Here is a 21120-nt window from a genome sequence, read left to right on the forward strand (position 1 = left end):
AGTAAACACCCTTTTCTCATTCTGTAGTAAAACAAAAAGATTCAGAACTATAGGATCTATTTGAAACAATTATTGCAAATACGGATTTTGTAATGCTGTCCAGATAACCTGCCTGAACATCTGCAGCCTTGATGCATGAAGTGGGTGAGCTCCGTCATTGCACCTTACTATGCATGGCAGCAAGGGGAGGATATTGTAGCAAACTTTAACAGATCATCTCTACAACTCATTGGGCTTTAGTTAATACATGACTCTACAGTAAGTCCAGCTCATCAACTTCCTGTTTTCATTTGCTATGTCCCCTGCTTACAAATTATGTTTTTTCCTTAACTCACTGAAAAGTGTTGACTTTTGCTGCTTGGTTCTACTGAGATGTGAATGGACCTTGCTCAGTAATCCAATTAACTATCCTTCGAAGACAGCAAGACGTAACTCTAGTCAGGTCAGAAGACCAGGCATATAGAGAATAAAATGTTAGGCACAGAGCATCAAACTAGTAAATTCTGCACTGAAATAAATTGCCCTGTATCTTAGCAAGATATCAAATTCTATAATTATATGCAATTGTGGAATCAAACTTTGATTGCAATAAGTAGTTTACTTCATATATATCTTTATTGGTTTTCAGGTTGTCTGCAGGTATTGCATTGATTTACACTCATTCACATTTCAAAATACTACACGCAAAAGAAGATGGTTCTTGGAGCACAGTTCTGTGATAAAAGGAAAAATTCTGTGAGCTCTGAGTACCAGTATTCACAAACCATCTCAGCAAGCAAAACCAAGCATATTTTTGTTCTGCAAAACACTGCTAGCTAAATTCTAATTCTGTAAAATTAGAAACCCAAATTCATCAGAAGATGATAGTTACTGCTGCCCTCTACCAGGTGGATGGCTGAAATAAGGCACTAGCCATTCCTTAAAAATGTGTTACAGTCTGCTAAGCCAGTATCAACAGAAGTGAACTAAGTTTACTAAAATCTTTTCAGACCACAGGTCACTCAATGTCTCTAACCAGACAATTTTTGTACTCCAGGTAAACATATTATTGTTTATGCATTTGTTCATATAAATTGTTCTGTTCAGAACAAGAATTCCCAATTTTCTACAGTTTACAACAATATAAAACCACTGTACAGATTATTCTTACTATTCTAGATCTACATCTGGACAAATCAATTATTGTGACCTAAATTCAGTTAACTAGTTCCCCACTCTAAAACCACTCAGAAAACTTTTAATGCTATTTTTTACTAATATTTTACCTTGCTATGTTTTGGCAAATAAAATTACTCAAATTTGATTTACAAATTGAGTTTTTGTAACTGATATACAGTAAACTAAACTCTATTTCTATTAATTGGATAGATCACAAATGATTCCCAAACGGACGGAAAGATTAAATATTCTGTCACTAAGTGTCATGCTATTTTTCCTGTGTCCTTTAGGATTAACAGTTCTTACACACAGATTATAATTAACAACCTATGAAAAGCAAGCACTTAGTTCATACTAGCATACCCTGATTGCATGTTAATTCCTTATTCATATGAAGAACAACCAGTCACCAAACACCTATGGACACAAAATCTTTTTTGGTTTTTGGGGGTATTTGTTTGTTCATTTGTTTTTTACAAAAGTTCACAAAAGGGGACTAAAAAAGGCAAACCCACAAGCTTTACCAACCATATGAATTTTGTATAAGATATATCTACTGCCATATTCACCTGTCTGTAAAGCAGCTTACATAAGAAAGCTTGAAAAAATATACCACTTTTATCAATACAAAACAAATTAATCAGTAAATATTTAAAATTTATGAGACATTTCTCTGTGAAAACAATCACACTAAATAAGCTGATTCAGGCAGTTCTAGGAAAAGCTTTAGCTGAAAACCTGCATTTACAATCTATCCTAAAAACAAGCAGAACACAGCACCAATCCAAGCATTAGCTCAATTAAAAAAAAAGGAAAAAAAATTAAATCTCTTCTCAGCTTAATAACTTGTTAGTTCTTGACAAGTGCAACAACACAACAATAAGCCAGTCAAAATGAGTTTTTAAAGCGAGGTTATGCCCTTCGTGTTGTGTTATCACAGTGGCAGATCAAACTGCTGACTTGGACTCTTTCTGCCAGCAGTGCTGATGCTGCCTCTATGAAGCTGCTGTCACAGAATAGTCATGGTACCTGCTCTTGCCTATAGAAAAGCACTAAATTGAACTCGAAGTAGTGTCTTTGTGATATCTTTTCAACAAGTCATGTCCCATTCAGCCTGCTAGTTTATCTCTGTCAGGCTGGGGGCCCAAGTGGTTTGCATGAGCTGTCAGGGACAGGTATACCAACCTGTTCAGTGCTAAGAAGGTAATGCATCTTTCGGGCTTGGTATTTCTTTTCCTTTTCTTTCTTTTCTAGGTATTTCTTTTTCTCTTCATTTTTCTTCATTTCTGCATACTCTTGGAGTTCCTTCCTGGAATAAAATGATTCTGCTAATTATATTACAACAATAAAAGACGTGCTCATGTTTTATTTTACTTTAACCCTTTTATAGCTTCAGAGTGTTCTGCTATTATGTATTAGCAGTACACTGACACCACTGGAATGCACAATTACAGTTCATTCAGTGCCACAGCAGCAGGATTCTACATGGTTATATCTGTGAAGAAATAGGACTCAAATGATAAAAGCTATGAACCGTATATTAGTTCATACTGCTTACTCCTTTGAAGATATGTCAACCTACATATTTTTATAGCTTGATAAAATAGCATTCATACATGTCTTTTTTTTTCTGTCTTTAAGAGTCATTTTAGTTTTAATTTCTCTAAGCAGAAGTTGTTATAATTTAGTGATTTTCCTTGAAATGGTTTCAAAGTAAAAGTTGTTCACTTATGTTTCAGCTAGTGCCTTGCAACACCTCCTTCTGATCTGCAAACAGGGGAGACCTCACAGAATATGAGACGATAGTAGGCACAGGAGAAGAGTTGACATTCACTCTCAGATCCTTGAGCCTTTTGTAAAGTTGAGAATGTAGGCATAGAGAAGAAATGGATGTAAACCTTTTATGTGTGCAATGTCCTTAGGAGGAGTTTCCATAGCATTAGGCTTCTTGCACAGGTCACTTTCTAGTCTGGTCTGATAGAAATGGTACAGGCCACCAAAAGAAACAGGGATGCAAGTGCCTCATGAGACACTGCATCACAGAGGTTTGCAAACACATCGTGTCATCTAAATGGGTGTGTCTCTATTCAATACATCATAGAAAATTCTTCCATTGTAGAAGAAATAAGGAACTGTATCTTACACAAGCTCTCAAAGAATGGAGAAAACTCATGGTTTTAACTGAACTTTTAGAGGAAAATTTTAACGAAAAATTGGGGTAGATTTCCCTCTCAATGGCTTTTTTCATAAAGCCAGGCTTGTCATAAATTATGCAAACAGTGGAGTGAATTAATGTTCTATAAGAAATGAAATTCTGTGCTATTGTGCACAGTGCACGTGTATGGAATTTTTTTGACCCAGTTAAAAAAGGTTAGTTTGATTAACATTTCTTATTTTTGTTACTAAGAAATGGGTAGTTCAAATTAACCTGTGTGCCAAAGACACCAAGCATATTCAGTCAAGCATTTAGATTGTTTAAAAGTTAATTAAGTGAGTAAATTCTAGTCTTTATTTTTTAAGCATGTATGTATATGATAAAATACAAAGCAAAAAAAAATATACTATTCACATCTCTGGATAATTCAAATATTCCAGCAAAACAAATTATTTAGAGAGATCCACATTAATAGTCTCAGTTGTTTCAATGAGTATGAAATAAGACACTCTAGGACAAGGGTCATATCCTGTCAAAATATGCACATGAATAAGTTTGCTGATATGAATAATCCCATGGGAAAGTCATATTGCTCCTGAAAGTGTTTTTAAGATTGTGACACAGACTTATTCTTAATATTTTAATTATCATGGTGTTAAATTAGTTCATCAAAATATGTGAACGAGCAATAATTTCTTTATAAATATGAACACTGTGAAATTACAATCTCAAATCCAAGTTGCAGTGTAGAACTTTTATTTGTTTCATGCTACCTTTCAAGTTTTTATCAACTAAAATAAGTAAAATACTAAGTAATTAAACAAGGTTTATTTCAAATGTAAAAGAAAAAAAATAGAATTAAAAAGAAATAAATTAAGTACCAGAAAAGATGTATAGGTCTCTTTCAATCTCTGGAAATATTTTTTGTTGCAGTTTACTGTTAAAGGCTGCTAATACAATATTTCATACAAGGTTACTTATGAAGCACACTGACGTTTAAAAATCACCATGCTATGCTTTTGCAGCAGTGTAATTTTTTTCCAACATAAGATTAAATTGCAAAATAAATGAATTACTTAGAGTGGCATGGCCCCCATTTTGCCACCCTTCTCTTGAAAATTGCTTATTAATATGAAAAAAGAAGTTGGAAAATAGCCTGTTTTACTTTATGTATAGCGTTTCGGGGCCTCAAAGCCTGCAGAGCCGGACTAGCTGCACATTTTAGATTGTGTTGGCAAACGGGGACGATGACCTTTCTGACCTGCATCTCAAGGCTATTATTAATCGCTAAGTAACCTGGTAAAGCCAAACAAATTTGTTTCCATTGAAAGGATCTCTATCTGTGTCTGAGAATTTGTGCTGTACCAAACAAACCTCATTAACTGTGTCCATTTTTGACAAAGAACTAGGAGTTGGAGAGATTGGCGACCTTTCTTTGTCCTTAAGGTAAAGATTTCAGAGTCACTGTATGTAGGTACATAAGCATTTTTACTTGGAAACTCTGTTCTGTATCATTCAATCATAAACAAATGAATAAATAGACAATGAATCAACTTTGTTCTTTTATTTTATGCCACTTTACCTTCAATATCAGACTGTATGATCCATGTTTTACATATTTAATACCATTTCTTGTTCCTTTTTGATTACAAAATCCTTTATTCAGCTTCAGTACTGCTATCAGTAACTAATGAAATGTCTGTCAACATATCACTACAGTTTATTCATGTTCTTATATACTCAAGTACTTCTTCCCGAGAGTGGATATGAAAGCTTTGTTATTTAGAACACAACTGGTGATGAAACCCCCCAAATAATGATAACAATATAAATTTGTATTACAGATATAATGATAATGGGATGCAAAATGTTTCCCATTGTCATTAATCTGAATTTAACAGATTATTTTGAATGAGTGATTAATAATCATTATTTGCTGAAATTAAATGAAGTCTAAAATACTTGTTGAAGTTCAATGGAATTCGTGATCTTTTTAGACAGTACTACCGTCCACATTATCATGATCCTTCGTGATTATCACATGCCCTCATTAATCCTGCACCATAATCCTTTTAAAAGTTTGAGGGTTTTTAAGAAGTTACAAATAATTTTCAACATACTTTTGCAGCCTGTACGTTTTGTCAGTTGTTCTAAAATATTTCTATCATGCATTATACTGCTCTGTACAGTTGTACAGAACATGGAGACAATTCTGTCTCAGGGATAATAGATGCCAAGATGATTCTCTCCTGAGAGGCAGTACAAAATAAGGGGTATGTAGTAGTGCAAACATTGCTTGACTGGAAAGCATAGATGTTTTGGCATAAATATAGATTTATTCTAAAGCTATTTGAACCTGAAACTTTCATCTCTTTTACCATACTTTCAAAAATTTGAATAGGAGCAACAAAAGCAGAGAATCTAAAAGTAGTTGGATATGAATATATTATTTCACACACAAGCAGATTAATACTAACATGTTATGCATTTTGCAGGGGGGTTGACTGTTAGCATACAGAAAAATGTGTATAAGCATAAGTGATACTAAAGACATAGACTTCCAAATAGAGTTAGGTTTCCAGATAGCTTACACATAAATGTGTTTATTGAAAAGTTTCATGATCATGACCTTCTACATGTACGCCTTCCCAGAGAAAATAAATGCAAATTCCATTAAAGTCAATTGAAAATTCATTGAAATTAAATGATCTTTGGATTAAACCCCTACACTTACTGTCAGCCTCTTCTTTGTTCACACAGATCTTAGGTTCCTTGAGCAACAGTAAGCAATCTTTTCTTGGGACTATATGATATTATGAATACTAGCTCTGATGCATGATACTCTGTGGGCTCTGGACCAAATTTGCTTAAGGATGAACTTTTCATGGTTCAGTGTGAAGTGGGAGAATTGAATGTGGGCAAATTGTTTGGTCTGCATTTTTAAAGCTTCACCAAATCTGGGGGGAGAAAGAGAGTCCTGTAAGTGCAAAACATGGTTAGGTTAATTAATAATCTTGTTCTATTTTTATAAATTATCTGTCTGTTGCATGCCTCATAGCTGGAATAGTACTGCTTATTAAGCTGTTATAACTGAAAAAACAGGTAATATTTTTAGCACATAATCTTATAATTATCTTAAAGCATATCTCAGTATATTAACAGCATCTCCTGTATCTTCCTGCAAACCTGGCTTCCCATATAAGTTTAGTCCAATCAGAGTTTCTCCCATACAGATTTTTATGAAATATCTTTGTAGAGGAAATACATGTAAGTTTTGACAACTGTGGTGTCTTATCATGATCTGAAAGTTGTTCAACAAATCAGAAGAATTATCAGTGTTTATTGGCAAAAGTCTAGGATGCATTCTTTTGTTAAAAAAATGAATATACTGGGTAACACAAAGTGTGTTTTCCTTGTCATAGGGAACATTTTGTGTAATTTAAAATAGTCATAGCATTATCAATGTATGTGCTCAAAGCCCACCATTAAAAATGATTTTGTGTAACAAATCGGTGAAGTAGCTATTGATTTGTTAATGATAAAATTATTTGGTTTATATAGTTTGAAAATAAAACATTTTAATTTGACAAGGTAACTTATTGTTATTCTGATACTTCATTATGCAGTAGGCAGTGGTGTTGGTTCCAGCTATGAGATGCAAATTCGGTTGACAGTGCTCCTGCTGTCTGTATAAAGGTTAAAAATACACATATAATATTGTTCCTGGCACTTTTGGAAAGGTCTTCAAGTGATGATTTCAGCAATATACAGATATTCATAATTCTGCATAGAACTGCATCATTTTACAAATTCACACTGACCTACATTTATTGAACTTTATCAAACTATTGCATTCTGTTTGCATTTTCCCTGGCATTCTGTGGTCCTTTGACCGGATAACCATAAAATTATAATATTAGCTAAAGTAAAGGGCATCTGAGAAAATCAATAATTAGTATAGCTGCCTAGAGTACCCAGAAAGAGTATGAAGTTATTGTGATTTTAAACAGTTCAGAACCCAAATCATAAAATTCCTGCAACATAGGCAGTAGGCAACCTTAGCATAAAAGGAGATAACCTAAATCGATTTTACCTTCCTGACTATATATCATCCTCCCTGCTCAAGTAGAGAATATGGAAGTGAAAATTAAATTAGCAGGACAATACTTTTGGTACACCACTGCATGCCACTTGATTTCACATTACATTGGTCTAGGTGAGAATGGAATATAACCTGCCATGATAATATCATTTGACTTAATCTATTGTATTTGGGAAAAAATGAAATATATGTATAGACTAGCCTAGGATGTAAAAATAGTTTAGAGAGCTCTGTACTTTAAAGGCAAAGTTTTGACAGAACACACATACTGCATACTTACGTTAGCTATTTACCATCAGGCAGCTTGATCATCCTCAACATTTTTCTGATTTTTTTAATTAACCTGATCAGATTTGCTGAGCAGAATAGAGCAACTCTGCAACCCCCTTTCTCCTCTCTACCGTGATGTATACACCTGTGTGTATCCTGACAGAATCCCTTGACCAAAATATTTGACCTCAAGTTGCAGTGAAACAGATGCTCAAAGAGGCAGTCAATTATTAGTGGGATGAGGTATCTCACTGCCTAGAAGACCTACCACAAATGGGTGTCCAAAATTCCTACTAATTTTAAATATGAACATTTACATCAATCTATTTGACAACTTGATCGTGACACTCTCTTCAAAATTTGGAGGAATGATACTGCTCTGTCATTGCAGTGCAGTGAACAGGAAGCTAATATGACTCCTTAGGATGAAAAAATTAAAATAAATAAAGCTAATATGAAGACACGCAAAAACATCCTATAGTTTCTATTATTATGAATTTTACACAAAGAAACCCAAAACACCTTAAAATCCCATTATAATTTGTGGATAGTATAACATGCTCTGCCCATCTTTCCTTAATCACATAGTGTACACTGCCAATGGAATTAAGTGACATACCAGCTCAACTGTCAAGGTCCACAATGTGATCAATATACTATGTAGGAAATGTGATGAGCATAGCGGTGAAGGGCATACAGTGAATGAATAGCTTGTGCAGATCAGGAGATCAGGACACAGCATGTACCAGACGATAGGAAAGAACAGAATGATGTATCCTTCTTATCCTTCCAATTTCCACTGCTGCACAGTTACTCAAGAGAGTGCAACAGCTTTTCAAAATACTGATTACAGAGCCAGTTTATAACTAAGAGGTGAGTATTTTCCCTTATCCATTATGCAGAATATCTAATTAATGTTTTCATAATGACTCATACAGAATTTTTCCTCACACCTTTTAAAACCTACTTTTGGTAATATATAATCTTTTCAAATTGTTCTGTTTTCTGCAAACTTATTGCTCCAAATGTTTTTCCGTTGTGTGTATAAATCCTTACATTGAATTTACTTCATACTCATTGGCAGCACAAAATGCTGTGAAGCAAACAAAAATTCTTGTAAAAGGTCTGATTTAAATGATGATGTTTTATTAGCTTAACTACTTTAATTTTAGTGTAAAACCCACCCATTATGGATAAGCGCAACTACAACACTGAAGCTTCTGTTGGCTGAGGAACTGGATCCAGGTATACTGGTTCAACTTTACATTCAGGTCTATAACAATAAAGCTAACCATAGCAGGAAAAATGTTTCCACTCTATGCCTGTTTGCTATTGACCCCTTCATGAAGAACCAGCCTGACTGATTAGCTTAAACAGTGAAATCAGTATTTGGGGGTAAAGAATGGATCTGACCCAGAATGGATAATGGAGCTCTAACACAAAAAATTCTGATAGCAGTTTAGCAGCAGTGGTCATTTCTAGCACAGTGTCAGAGCTAAGCTGCTAAGACAGCAGTCATGTTCTTGATTTTTCCAGCAACACAAAAAAAGAGGATGTCTAACCACAGCCAAAAACCATTGAAAGTCTTCTAGTGAATGTCATATGAAAGTATCTGTTATCTTTTGGTACTGCAATTCCCAGAAGACCATATATGCTACCATCTGCACAGTAATAACTAGAGGAAAACACACTGCTATGTTTTGCTACAGTTAAGCTGTTCCCAGGACTAGAATGAACTAATTTAAGCTAACTGTTATCTCTCTGCTGCAGTGCAGGACAATGTAGACATATCTGTATTCCTTTTACTTTAATATATGGTATTTGGCAACACTTACAATATTCAACATTGTGATTTAGAAAGCAAACATGACGTTGTAACTTCTAAAGGTCATCAGCTAAGTTGATTTTCCTTCTCAGGGTATTACGAAACAATTTGACCAAGGTCTATTGCCTGAGTCACATTTTTCATTTTAATGTCATATAAAAGTCTGCATATGTTTGCCCATGAAATGGTACATTTTGTTCACATTAAACAGCTTTTACACTGGCAAGGCAGAGAGAGCTTGTATGTATTGTCCCATTACGTATGGCAGAGCAGTAATGCCAAATCTCACGACTTCATAGTGATTTTCATAGTACCCAATGGTTTTCTCAAATTCCATATTCATGGAACAGTATTACCCCTTGAGCATCTATGATGTCATTTTTAATGAAGCATAAACCATTATGAAAGACATAGCAAATGAGTATATTTTTATAGAGCAAATGCAATTATTTTGGGAGAGATCTGACACATTTTTAAATACTGCAGTGCTGTTTGTAAGTATGTGATTTCACAGCAGTGGCTAATTACTGAATTGAAATTATCAGCTAGATCCCAGTTTTCATAACTGCTAGGAAACCTCACCTCTTATTGTCCTGAAAACATTGAAGTAATCAACACAGAAAAAAATCAGGCAATGTTTAGCATGGCATGCAAGAAATTACACTCAGAATTAAAGTCTATTTTCTGAAATCTGGGGTCTACAATATAAAGCAGACTACATTTAATTATATATTTAGGCATCCAATTATTCATGCCTAAAGACTATGCTGTCTCTACCTAAGCACATAATTTTCCGATCTGAGTACTAGATCCCTTCTTGAGTAGCTAAGCACAATGCTAGATGGTGGCAAGGCCTCCTACCACCAAGTACAAACAAGTAGGCTATGAGTGCTCCATCATTTTGGGCACCATGCAGCTGAAAGATCAAATTTGTTTGTCAGATGAGGCTGTAAACATTTTGCCATCAGCTTGTTAATTGGACAAGAAAAGAATAGCCTACTTGGAGAAAAGAGTTGGAAAATGTTGCTTTTTTGAAATACTTTGCTGTGTTGATTTGGTTTGAAGGCAGTAGGAACTGTGAAGTTCACGGTAAAACACTGGAATTTAGTTTCACTGTCAAGAATAAACAACTTAATGGATTTGTTTAATTATCCCTACAAGGTGAAGAGTCTGAAGAATTTGAAAGGGGGATAATAATAAGTAAAAGTTTCACACAGTTTAAAAAATATCATGCTCCCAGCATGAAGGAACTATGGCTTTTAAAGGGGGTATTCTGAGTAGCATTCATAGAGATGAAGAAGCTCTTTTACGATACTGTGATGAAAAAGTATATAAATCGATGCATAAGCTGACAATACATCAGAAGTAAAACAAAATTTTTTTATATCTTATGCACCATAACCAAGGTCTGATGCTGACAGTATTTTAAAGGATGTTTGAAAGCCTATCCAAAATGGTCACAAAAATTATTTTAAGCAGAGAGACAACATCTTGCAATGACCTCCATTTTTATGATTAGCACAAAGAATACTAAAAGGTGCCTATATTAATATATGGTTTCTGGATATTAATGGAGTTTTCAGTCTAGTAGAGGAGGGTATAACAAGAAGCAGTGATTCAAAGATAAAATGAAACTATTTCAATGAGGAAATATGGGACATACTTTGAACACCAAAGGTAATTAACTCCTGGAGCAGAATAAAAAGGGCATTTCCTATCTTTTGATGTTCTTAAATCAAGACTAGATTGTTCAGCCAAAGCTTAATGGGCTTTTTATAGATATTGGGTTTTTTTATAGATACTGTTACAAATTTGTTTTTTATAGATACTGTTATAAATTTGTTATTGATAGATACGACACTGGTGATCTGAAGTCAGACTAGACCATCTGATTCAGAATAACATTATTTTGAGCAACACTAGAACAAAAAAAACCACACTACTTTTTGTTATCCCTCATTACTTTTCTAGACTGTAAAAACAGAAAAGAATTAGGTTTTCCATTTTCTTTTCTGAGTAAGTACGTAAGAGAACTAACTCTTCTTAGGCAACAGAAGAATCTATACTGATCTAGACAATCCAAAAACAATTAACTGAGACTAATTTTTTAATATCCCTTTTTAATTTCAGACTTTTTTTATAAACAAATTAAAGAGTGATTATGAGAGACTGTGTACTGCTTTGCTTCTCATGCAATTCTATGATACTTCATGTGATATTACAGGATATACCAATATACCAAGGAAAGGACCATAATTTTCCACCATAAAAACCATCTGAAATATCGAAGAAAGATTAATAAGCCTTCATATCCTCAGTCAAAAATCAGATCACAGACTTGCAAAATGCGATTCATAGATATAACACTTCTAATAACAAAACACAACTGTGGTGTGGCTCTTTTTAAAGGTCATCACCAAGGTAGTCTCTATTTCTCCCAGGTAAATGGGAAATGAGAAAGGCAGTCTAGCCTCAGAAGCCTTCCATAGGGTAAGGTTGTGCTAAAGAAAAGCTTACTTAGTTTGATCTTCCTTAATATTCCTATTATCTCTGAGCATTTTGTTAAATTGTGAGGTATACTACTTATTTAATAAGGAGTTATGAAGTAAGTGAGCAGCCAATGGCAGTTTTCTAGTTGCACTCGGACACAGTATCTTACATAATGACAAAAAAACCTAATGGTGTTAAATCACATGGACTGTTGTGCATTAATTGCATCTTTTGATTTTCTTCTGTTTCTTTGGAGAACTCAAAAATAAGCTACATCCCAGCATGTACTGGAAATGCAGATGTACTCACCTATGAGCTGGAATATTTGGATAGCATAGAGCAAGGTTAGTTACAAAATCATTTGTATATAAACTGCTTTTGAAAACAAAAGAAATATCTAATTTTCTAATGCAAAACATAAATTCATGCATTTCAATTTTATGCTTCATTATTAAACTCAAAATTGCACACCAAAACTAAACATCACCTTGTTTTAATGAAAAAAGAAGTGCTTTAGGTGAGTTGAGTAAATGGCACATAAAATTTGTCATACTTCTAATGACCTAAACAGCTGAAATTACTAGTTCTCCTAAAGGCACATGAAAAATATTTATATCATTTTTCATGAGTCTTTAGTCTCCAAGTGGTAAAGCTCTTCCCTGATAACCTAGTATAGCCTGTATATAGATGGCCTGTCATGTCTCTACAATTAGATAAAACCAGAACTGCTATAATTTAATCAGTTACAACCTGAAAATTATATTTTGAAAATCAAGTTTATTAATATGTAATCTTTAGGTAATCATATTTATCCTCCTAATTTACACAATATTTATGATACTCTACATGTCCTTGAAATAGGGAACAGGGACACTACACTATGAAAAAGTGGCCTAGCTGCTGGAGTTCATAAATTTTGTTCAGCTTTGGATGAGTTCAAAGAATTGCCATGTAAGAAAAGCCTTACAGAGGGAATTTATCTGATTATGGCAGTAATAATTACCCAGCTGTTTACTGCAGATAGAGAAATAATTCATGTAGGCAATAGGCCGTGGTGGCAATGACACTCCGCATTTAGTAAATATGCAAACTGTTCACTTCTAATTAACCAAGCTAGAGGATGCCCTTATTAAATGTATAAACTAAAAGTGCCTTCCTGACAAGTGATGAATTGTTACATTGCACAAACTCTTGCCACAGAATTACTGGAGTGAACTTGGGGCTTAACTTCATTAAGAGATCTTGTGGGATAGTTAAATGAGGATGGACAGCATAACAAGACCTACCTGACAGTCAATGATATGTTAGAGCTTAATGAAACTGTACCTCTTCCCCTTTTCTACTTATTTTACAGTGAAGATCCTTATTCAGATAAAATATAAGACTGTGAATTCTGTCTATATAAGACAATACAAAATGCTAAGATTAGTGAGTCTTTGTCCACCAAAAATGTTTTATGAGCTGTCAGTAATTCCATCAGACCTATCTCAAAATAAAAAAATCTATCCAGACACTACAGTGCCTTCAAAGCTCGCAAGTATAAAACTATTGTTATTCTACAATACTATGTTGTCACAACTGTTTTATTCTACCTTCACCAAAAGTAATCAGCCACCCCACAGACTATTTGGTCAAATGAGTGAATGCAAGGATCTCAAATTTCTTTCTACACTCTCAGATTAAAAATTTTCCTTTGGATACAAGTGAAATAAAGGTGAATGTTTAATCTGTTAGTCCTAATGGTGTGCATAGTGCTATGCAAAACTATGTAAGAAAATATAGCCTTTATATTTTTACAGACTAGAATCTAACCTGTTACTTATGTTACTTATGTTGTTCATGTTTACCTGAAAAACTTGATATATATTACACAGGGCTAGCTAAAAACATGGTGAGACTGCTTTTACCACTTGCTCAAGAGAGACCTGAATAGAATCAGGCACGAGGTATGTCTAGCTGAACCTGCATTGGAAATTCACCATACTGTGTAATCATAATGGTTCCTACCTTAACCTTTCTGCATTCAGGAAATACTTTCCTATGGAGTTAAAATAGGGCATTGTCCACTCTATCTATAGCCTTAGCCAGTTCGTTTCAATTTCATGATCAAACTAAAAAGACAAAAAGTCCATCTAAAGTGTCTTGTTTTGCAAAATGCATTATTAAAAGCCTATAGCTATATAAGCATATATTCTGTTAAAAGCATATATGTAAATTAAACTGTGTTAATATGTATAAAGGTAGGCAAAGAGAAGACCTAAAAATAGACTGACTTGTCAAAGAGGAGTTTTAGGTTCTGAATACATGAAGAAAGCTGGATTTATGGACAACACGTTCAAGAAGGAATAACCATCACAAAATACATGACTGTAGAGAATATTTTAACTAGATGCGAGTCTCTTTAAAATTTATTATTTTAAAGCTTTTCTCTGGTCTATCTCCCACTGAAGTTAATATGAGCATCTTAATATTGTTTAGTGGAAACTAGGTCAAATCACAGAGAAGAATCCAATCACTTATTTTTTATATCTTACTCATCCTGACAACATCAGGTTTGTAGCTATGGAAGTACTCTGGGATCCTAAGTGATTACAGTTCTAAGTTTCCTACAACATGTAGCAGTTACACCGAAAATCCTCTGGAAAAGGCATAGATGTCTCAATTTATGTGCCCTATTACTCAAAATTAATATTTAAATAAAACAAAGTGTATTTGGCACTTGTCTCTATTTCTATGGCTCCCAAAGAAAGCTGACAAGATAAGTTCACATTCAGAAAATTCTAATTACAGGTAAATAAGTTAAGAAGCAGAATGTATTTCCCCTAGAAATCTTTGAAGGCAAGGAAATGAAGATGGGTTGAAGATAAATTAGTTAATTAAACATCAAGTAAAAGACAACATTACAAAAATGAGTTTTTTATTGTTGCAAGAATTCCAAGGAGCTGTCTGAAAGGCTTTGGCACTAATTGAAAATAGACTACAGAATCAATTGCTTCTGCAGTCAATGAGGAGGAACATTTTAATTGAATTATAAGACAATATATACATTCTTCAAAACACTTTGACACTTGAGAAAATGGCCGGCACCTGGACTTATCTTTATCAGAAAGGAACAGACAGATGGAGGCTGAGCAAGTTCTCCTCATGTTACTATGACAACAGATTATTTCTTTCAAGCCCTCTTCATGGAAAATAGCAATACCTCAAAAGTTTTAAGAAGCAAAGTGCTTGCCATGTGAAAAGTAAATAGACCTCAGTAATGGTCTAGTAATCAAAAATAAGCTAGGTACTCTTACTTTTTTCAGTACTAGATGTTCAGGCATATTTGCAGAAAAGTTAAACATTGGCTTAGATCACCAGCAACATGTACAAGTACTGTATTTCACTGTTCATTAAGATTACAAAAATTAGACTGCACAAAGGATTTGTGAATATACATATTCCAAGGAAATTATTTTTACCACTTTGCATTATCTATTTCCCTGACATTTCTTGAAGACCAAAAAGCTTTAATAATGACTGTGATACTAAATCTGCTGATAGAACAGCTAGTCAAACATGGATGAAAGTCACAGTCTTCAGGGCCACTCTCAAGGCTTTTTCACTACTGAAGCCAACAACAATGGAAAGGACAATTTGGTGTCAATCCAATAAAGTGTGTGAAATTCATGATTTATAATCATAACAATGTTTACATACACTATCATGCTTGCTAAAGCTAGACTCAGGTCTTAGTTTGCTGCCTTCAGGTCAGCGTTTATTCAATAGCCAAGAAAACTAAACTACCTGCCTTGATTGCACATGAACACCAACGCCAGTCCTTTGCCATTGTTCTGTTAGTTTTCTGATACTGCCATCTTACTGAGTCCTGTGCCTCGGGAAAAGTTTAAATCGTACCATTTATCAGTAAATGGAGCACTGCACCCCAAAATCTTATCTCCAGTTGCACACCTGACATACAGCAAAGTTGCTTTACTGTATTTTAAAGGCCAGCACATGGACAATCTTAGTCAAAGAACTGCAAGTTAATCATACGGTTGGGCAACTGACATCACCCATAAATTCTTCTGATATAATGGCACCAGCATGCTAATTTATGTGAAGTGATGTCCATTTACTTATCATGGACTGGAAACTTTCACATAAAACAAAATTCTAATGCATTATATGGAGTTATAGCCTATGCTAATTGCTTTTGGCATATTTCCCCTTCTAACCATTTTGCCAGCTCTTATAGATGTTAAACGCAGCTTTAGGAATGCTTCAAAACAAGGTATTTTCCCTTAAAATTGAATACATTAACGTAAGCGAGAAGTAATGGAATTTATTTTAATGCATGCATTTATATATGCAACTACCCAACTAATCCACATGTGCTGGTATTTATTTAAATACAAATGGATGCTATAGATGAAGATTTATTACTAAAATCTGAATAGCAAAATTTTGTAAAATAAATTTTTAAGAACATATTTCCTACTTGGTTGGTTTAGAACTTCCTAAATCTGGTAGGAAAAACAGAATTCAGGACTAATGAACCCATTTCACAGTCACACTGAAGCTTAACTCCACAAATGTAAAGAGAAATCCAAGTATGTCCTTATGTAGGCAGAGTTCGGGGTTCAAATTAATTCTTTTGCTATCTGTCAAGGAATTCTTCAAATCACTTCTCAATGTAACTACTAGGGACTCTACTGGGGACACCAGCAGCCATTACACCTATTGGTTCTGCAGCAGTAGGAAGTAATAGGAATGCTGGAGGAAAACCCACCCACTCTTCAGCCAGCCTGGGAGCTAAAGCTGGCAGTTATCTTCAGTTCATACAAAAACAGTGCCTTAAGTTAGGATAAGCAGTCTGTTAAGTGAGTGCAAACTCACACATAATATGACTATCATTATTTAATTATATTTTAGGTCAATTTCTGTTAAATCAATTTCTGTTAAACTTAATTACATCCCTCTATGGCTTTAAACTGGGGCAGCTTCTATTAAGTTTATTTTCTCCTGGGCTTTTCACAGTAAAGACAAATGATAAAGGTCTGGCTACTAAATGAGGGCTGCTATTAAATAAGGACGGCTTGTATTAAAGCTGAAAGGTAAAGATGTGGCTACTGGTTGAGAAAACCTCATAGTAAAGGAAGTGTCTTGTATTTTAAAAAAAAGAGGGTGAAGGAGGAGAGAGAAACAAACTTTGTTCAAGAACTTTTATACTCTTATATGAAAATAACAGAATGTCCAGTTTCATGGCAACTTCCTCTGAAGTTTGTCTTAGATACAAGTGAGGCATAATTTGATACAGGTTCCTCCTTAATGAAAGAGGAGAAAAACAAGTACAGTCCCTGGTTCTGGAGACCAAGAGGTAAAAACATATCTCAGAAGGACTTGTAATGTGATTTCAGATAGCCGTTGATAAATAAAAATTCTGTCAGTATTATTCTAGAAGACTGAGAACAATATATTTTGGTTCTGTTTAGAATTGCATCATAATTCCAGAAAGAATAGAGTTTAAACAAACTTTTGAAATTATAAACTTCTAGTGTGTACTTTGTTGGATTGTTTGTTGGGGGATTGGGGGGGGACAGGAGGAAGGGGGTTACACTGCTCTGTTCTACTGTGGTTCTGTCGCTATTTGTGGAGAACTTGGTTCTTTACTAGCACTGGCACAGCACTAATGCATATTTTCTGATTAACACTGACTATAGGTATAAGACAAATAAGAAAAAACGCATTACTTCATGTATCATGTTGTGTTGTTTTGTGGTGTTCTAGAGATGTGAAACACTCAAAGCCAGACTAATCTGAGTGCACAAGTGTGATAGTCGCTCTGTCCACCAACATGTAAATTTCCATAATACTGATGCTGGAATAAAACCCAGCCATTTCATAAATGTGCTCCTTCAATTTCAGACAATTCCTGGTGTTTTTTAAAATTAACAACTGCAAGAATTTTGTATACACAAAATGTTTATGAACAATGAGGTTATACCCTTCCACATGTGATGGGATGGCTGATGAAATATGCAGAGATTCTCGTCTCCACCTTGTTCAGTATTCCTCGTAAGAAACACAGTGGGCCACCTTGGGCCAAAGTAGTTGGCAGCAACTTAGCCCAATGACAGGAAAAATCTGTTTGGCTGAGGGCCTACACCTGATCTTCACTAAACATCTGTTAGATTTCATAAGAGAATGTTGGAGATAATATACATATTATTTTCCAAATGTAGCCCAGTAAAGAGATTACTGCAGTGATTCTTGATTGTACTTGAGAACTGATGAATTTTTACAACTGAAATGATAAGATCCATTTGACCAAATTTGCTCAAAAATTTATTTTTTAACTTTTTTTCATCTGAAAGATTAAATTTTTAACCTGAAAGACATACATTTCTGTGAACTCCAGAAGACAGAACTCAAATTAGCAGAATATCACTATATCAGTTGCCAGGTAAGAGCTCACACATACCAACTTTGATACATTTTGATGCTCCTGAAGTCATACTGCTCACCCTACTTGTTAAAGAAAAACAGCACAAAAGTATTTCTCGATTAAAATACCTCCCCAATGCATAGGCTTTATGGCTTTTAATGACCTGGAACAAATACTAGGGAATTTGATGAACATGCCAAGTACTGAGAGACAAATATTTTTGTAGTCCTCCAAACTTAGATGTACCCAGCAGAGACCTGCTGTGGGTGGGGGGAAATAAAATGCAAAGTTCCCATCAATCTGTGTTCAGTACAGCAAGAATACCACTTGCTATCTTGTTTTGTTCACACACATCAAAGGTCAATCTAACTGACATGTTATAAGCCTTGTTCCAGGTTTAGTGAGGGAATGGAGAGGAGTGATAGAACTATTCTGAACAGAGAATCAGGGCGTGTCTTTGCAGTTTATCCAGTCATACTAATTTCAGACCAGAAAAGTTACGCCTTCATTTACATTCCAAGATTTGGTCCAGTCTTCCTAGGACTCTACCTTTGCAAGAAGAGAACATATTTCAAGGATTTCAGAACAAGAAGGTACAGTTGAAGAGATGACATTTTTTAAGTCTGGTTTTGTTGACTTATGATCTAACTTTCTACATAGATTACATTTAAATGAATAGCAATGAGAGATTAGAGATAGGTGGTTATCAGTATGCTCTATTACAGGTAGCAATGTAATGCATGGGTTATAATGCTATGACAAAGAGGATGTAGCATCAGCTATAATTGTGGAAAAATAATATAAATTAACGAGCAGCATCCAAAAAAGTTGAATAATTCTTTTTTTCATACATAACTTGCATCTGCTGTTTTCTGTAACAGTCTTTTGGCTGATTTGTCTTTGCCATGTGACCTAGATGAGTCTCCCAGAAATACTTTTTCACTAGACTCCCTTATATTTCTGTGCTTCAGAAAGCAAAGATTTGTCTTAGGCTTTCTGGACAGCAAAAACTGGATGGATTTTGTCCAACATTGCTTCATTTACAATGAGAAAGTAACGATCATGGCCACACACTATTTTGCCTCTTTGTTTCTGCTGTTATCTGGAGATACAGTCATGGATCAGAACATCAAATGTGCTCGAGGGAAATAATTACCTCTGCTTTAGAGAGCTTTCAACTTGAGTACAGGGGAAGACAAGGGACAGATAGCAGAAATAGGGTAGGAACATATAGCAACAACAGTTCTAGCCAGAAACCTAATAGGTGAATTAATCTTTTCCGTAACTATGAAAGGTCTGTTTCACTATGTCACACCAATACCTTTCACAATTAATATTCATAGCATGGCTCATACATGTAACTTAGATCCAAATCCGCACTTTCAGTCATTGTCAATAATCACGTTTCAAAAAAATTATTAAAAGAAATTTTTTTTAGCTGGTATATACTGGGGGAAAAAAAATCTAGTTCAACAAACCATATTTAGGACACAATAATGTATGAGCATTGAGGATAGATGAAGAGCCAAATTTGGTTTTATTAAGCGGGTATAAACCCAGAGTACATCTAATTAATTCTGGATTCATAACAGTGTAAATGAGAACAGAATGTGGCACAACATGCACACGCTTAGGATAAAGGGAAGGACAACTGATATATATATATATATGTGTATATATAGATAGATATTTGATAATGGAGAGGTTCCTACACTCAGAGAAATAGTTTAATAAGTGCCATAAACTTTTTACAAATAAAAGAAGAGGAAATGAATGCTTTACCACATGGAATTTTTATCTTTACCTGACAATCTCATTATTTATGGAAATGGCTTCCAGATATTTCTTCAGTGCATAATAATTATGGATATATTTCCGAACATAATAGCCTCGCCATCTTTTCTGAATCTAGAGGAAATAAATATTTGCTTAGTATATTTCAAATCAAAAGTTTGTATGTATATCAAATATCTGTTGTGTTTCCAAAATAATATTGTTTCCTTAAAAGCGATATCAAGTAGAAGAGCTGGTATGTTTCAATGAAGAAAATTAGGGTGGGACACAACATTGTAGTTAAACGGTGATATGAATTGACTATTAAATGCCAACATTAAAAAAATAATATCAAGTTTTAAACCACTGTTTATATTGGGGTGTAGCATTGAAAAGAAGTGTCTGCTACTGCCAGTGGGATTGATCTATGTAAGAATGGTAAAAAACAGACAACAGAGCTGTGCCTTTTCTCAGGTACAACATGCATTCCCTACTGAGTCACCACCTCACCGATATCTTCTGCTACACTCTCACCTTTGTGCTCTGGGTATAATCTAAGCTGAATAGGAGCCCTCCCAGTAACTCATTGAATCAGGCCTTCTGGAAACATCATTTACAAATTGCAGTTCTTTCAACTCCAGTGTAAGATGATTCATGTCTATTTGTTGCACATTAATTATAATCTTCTCACAAAATCCTATTCCTCCTGCATAACAGGTAATGATTAAACTGGAAAAGGAAGACTATTTATCTGTAGCTAGTCCTAAAGATGTATTAAGAACAGAAATCAGGTAGCATCCTCCACCAGAAAGGATTCATATTTTGGCATATTTTTTAAAAAAGAGAGAAAATAAAAAGGCTTAGTCTAGCCTGACTTTCCTCAAGAAAGCAGTTTCAACAAAGCAGTTTAAACCTTCTCT

At 34.5% G+C, this 21120-nt stretch overlaps 1 protein-coding gene across 2 annotated transcripts in view; it reads right to left on the reverse strand.

Moving 5' to 3' along the window:
* Positions 1-21120, reverse strand: part of SPATA17 (spermatogenesis associated 17) — a 95799-nt gene that overhangs the window by 54465 nt on the left and 20214 nt on the right. For both annotated transcript variants that reach the window (XM_075088860.1, XM_075088859.1), the window contains exons 5-6: positions 20232-20335; positions 2344-2467 (exon numbers count right to left, since the gene is read on the reverse strand). In XM_075088860.1, coding sequence (XP_074944961.1) covers positions 2344-2467; positions 20232-20335 — 228 coding nt within the window. The remainder of the gene's footprint in view (positions 1-2343; positions 2468-20231; positions 20336-21120) is intronic.

This window comes from Phalacrocorax aristotelis, chromosome 3 (assembly GCF_949628215.1).
Source record: "Phalacrocorax aristotelis chromosome 3, bGulAri2.1, whole genome shotgun sequence".
Lineage (NCBI taxonomy): Eukaryota > Metazoa > Chordata > Aves > Suliformes > Phalacrocoracidae > Phalacrocorax > Phalacrocorax aristotelis.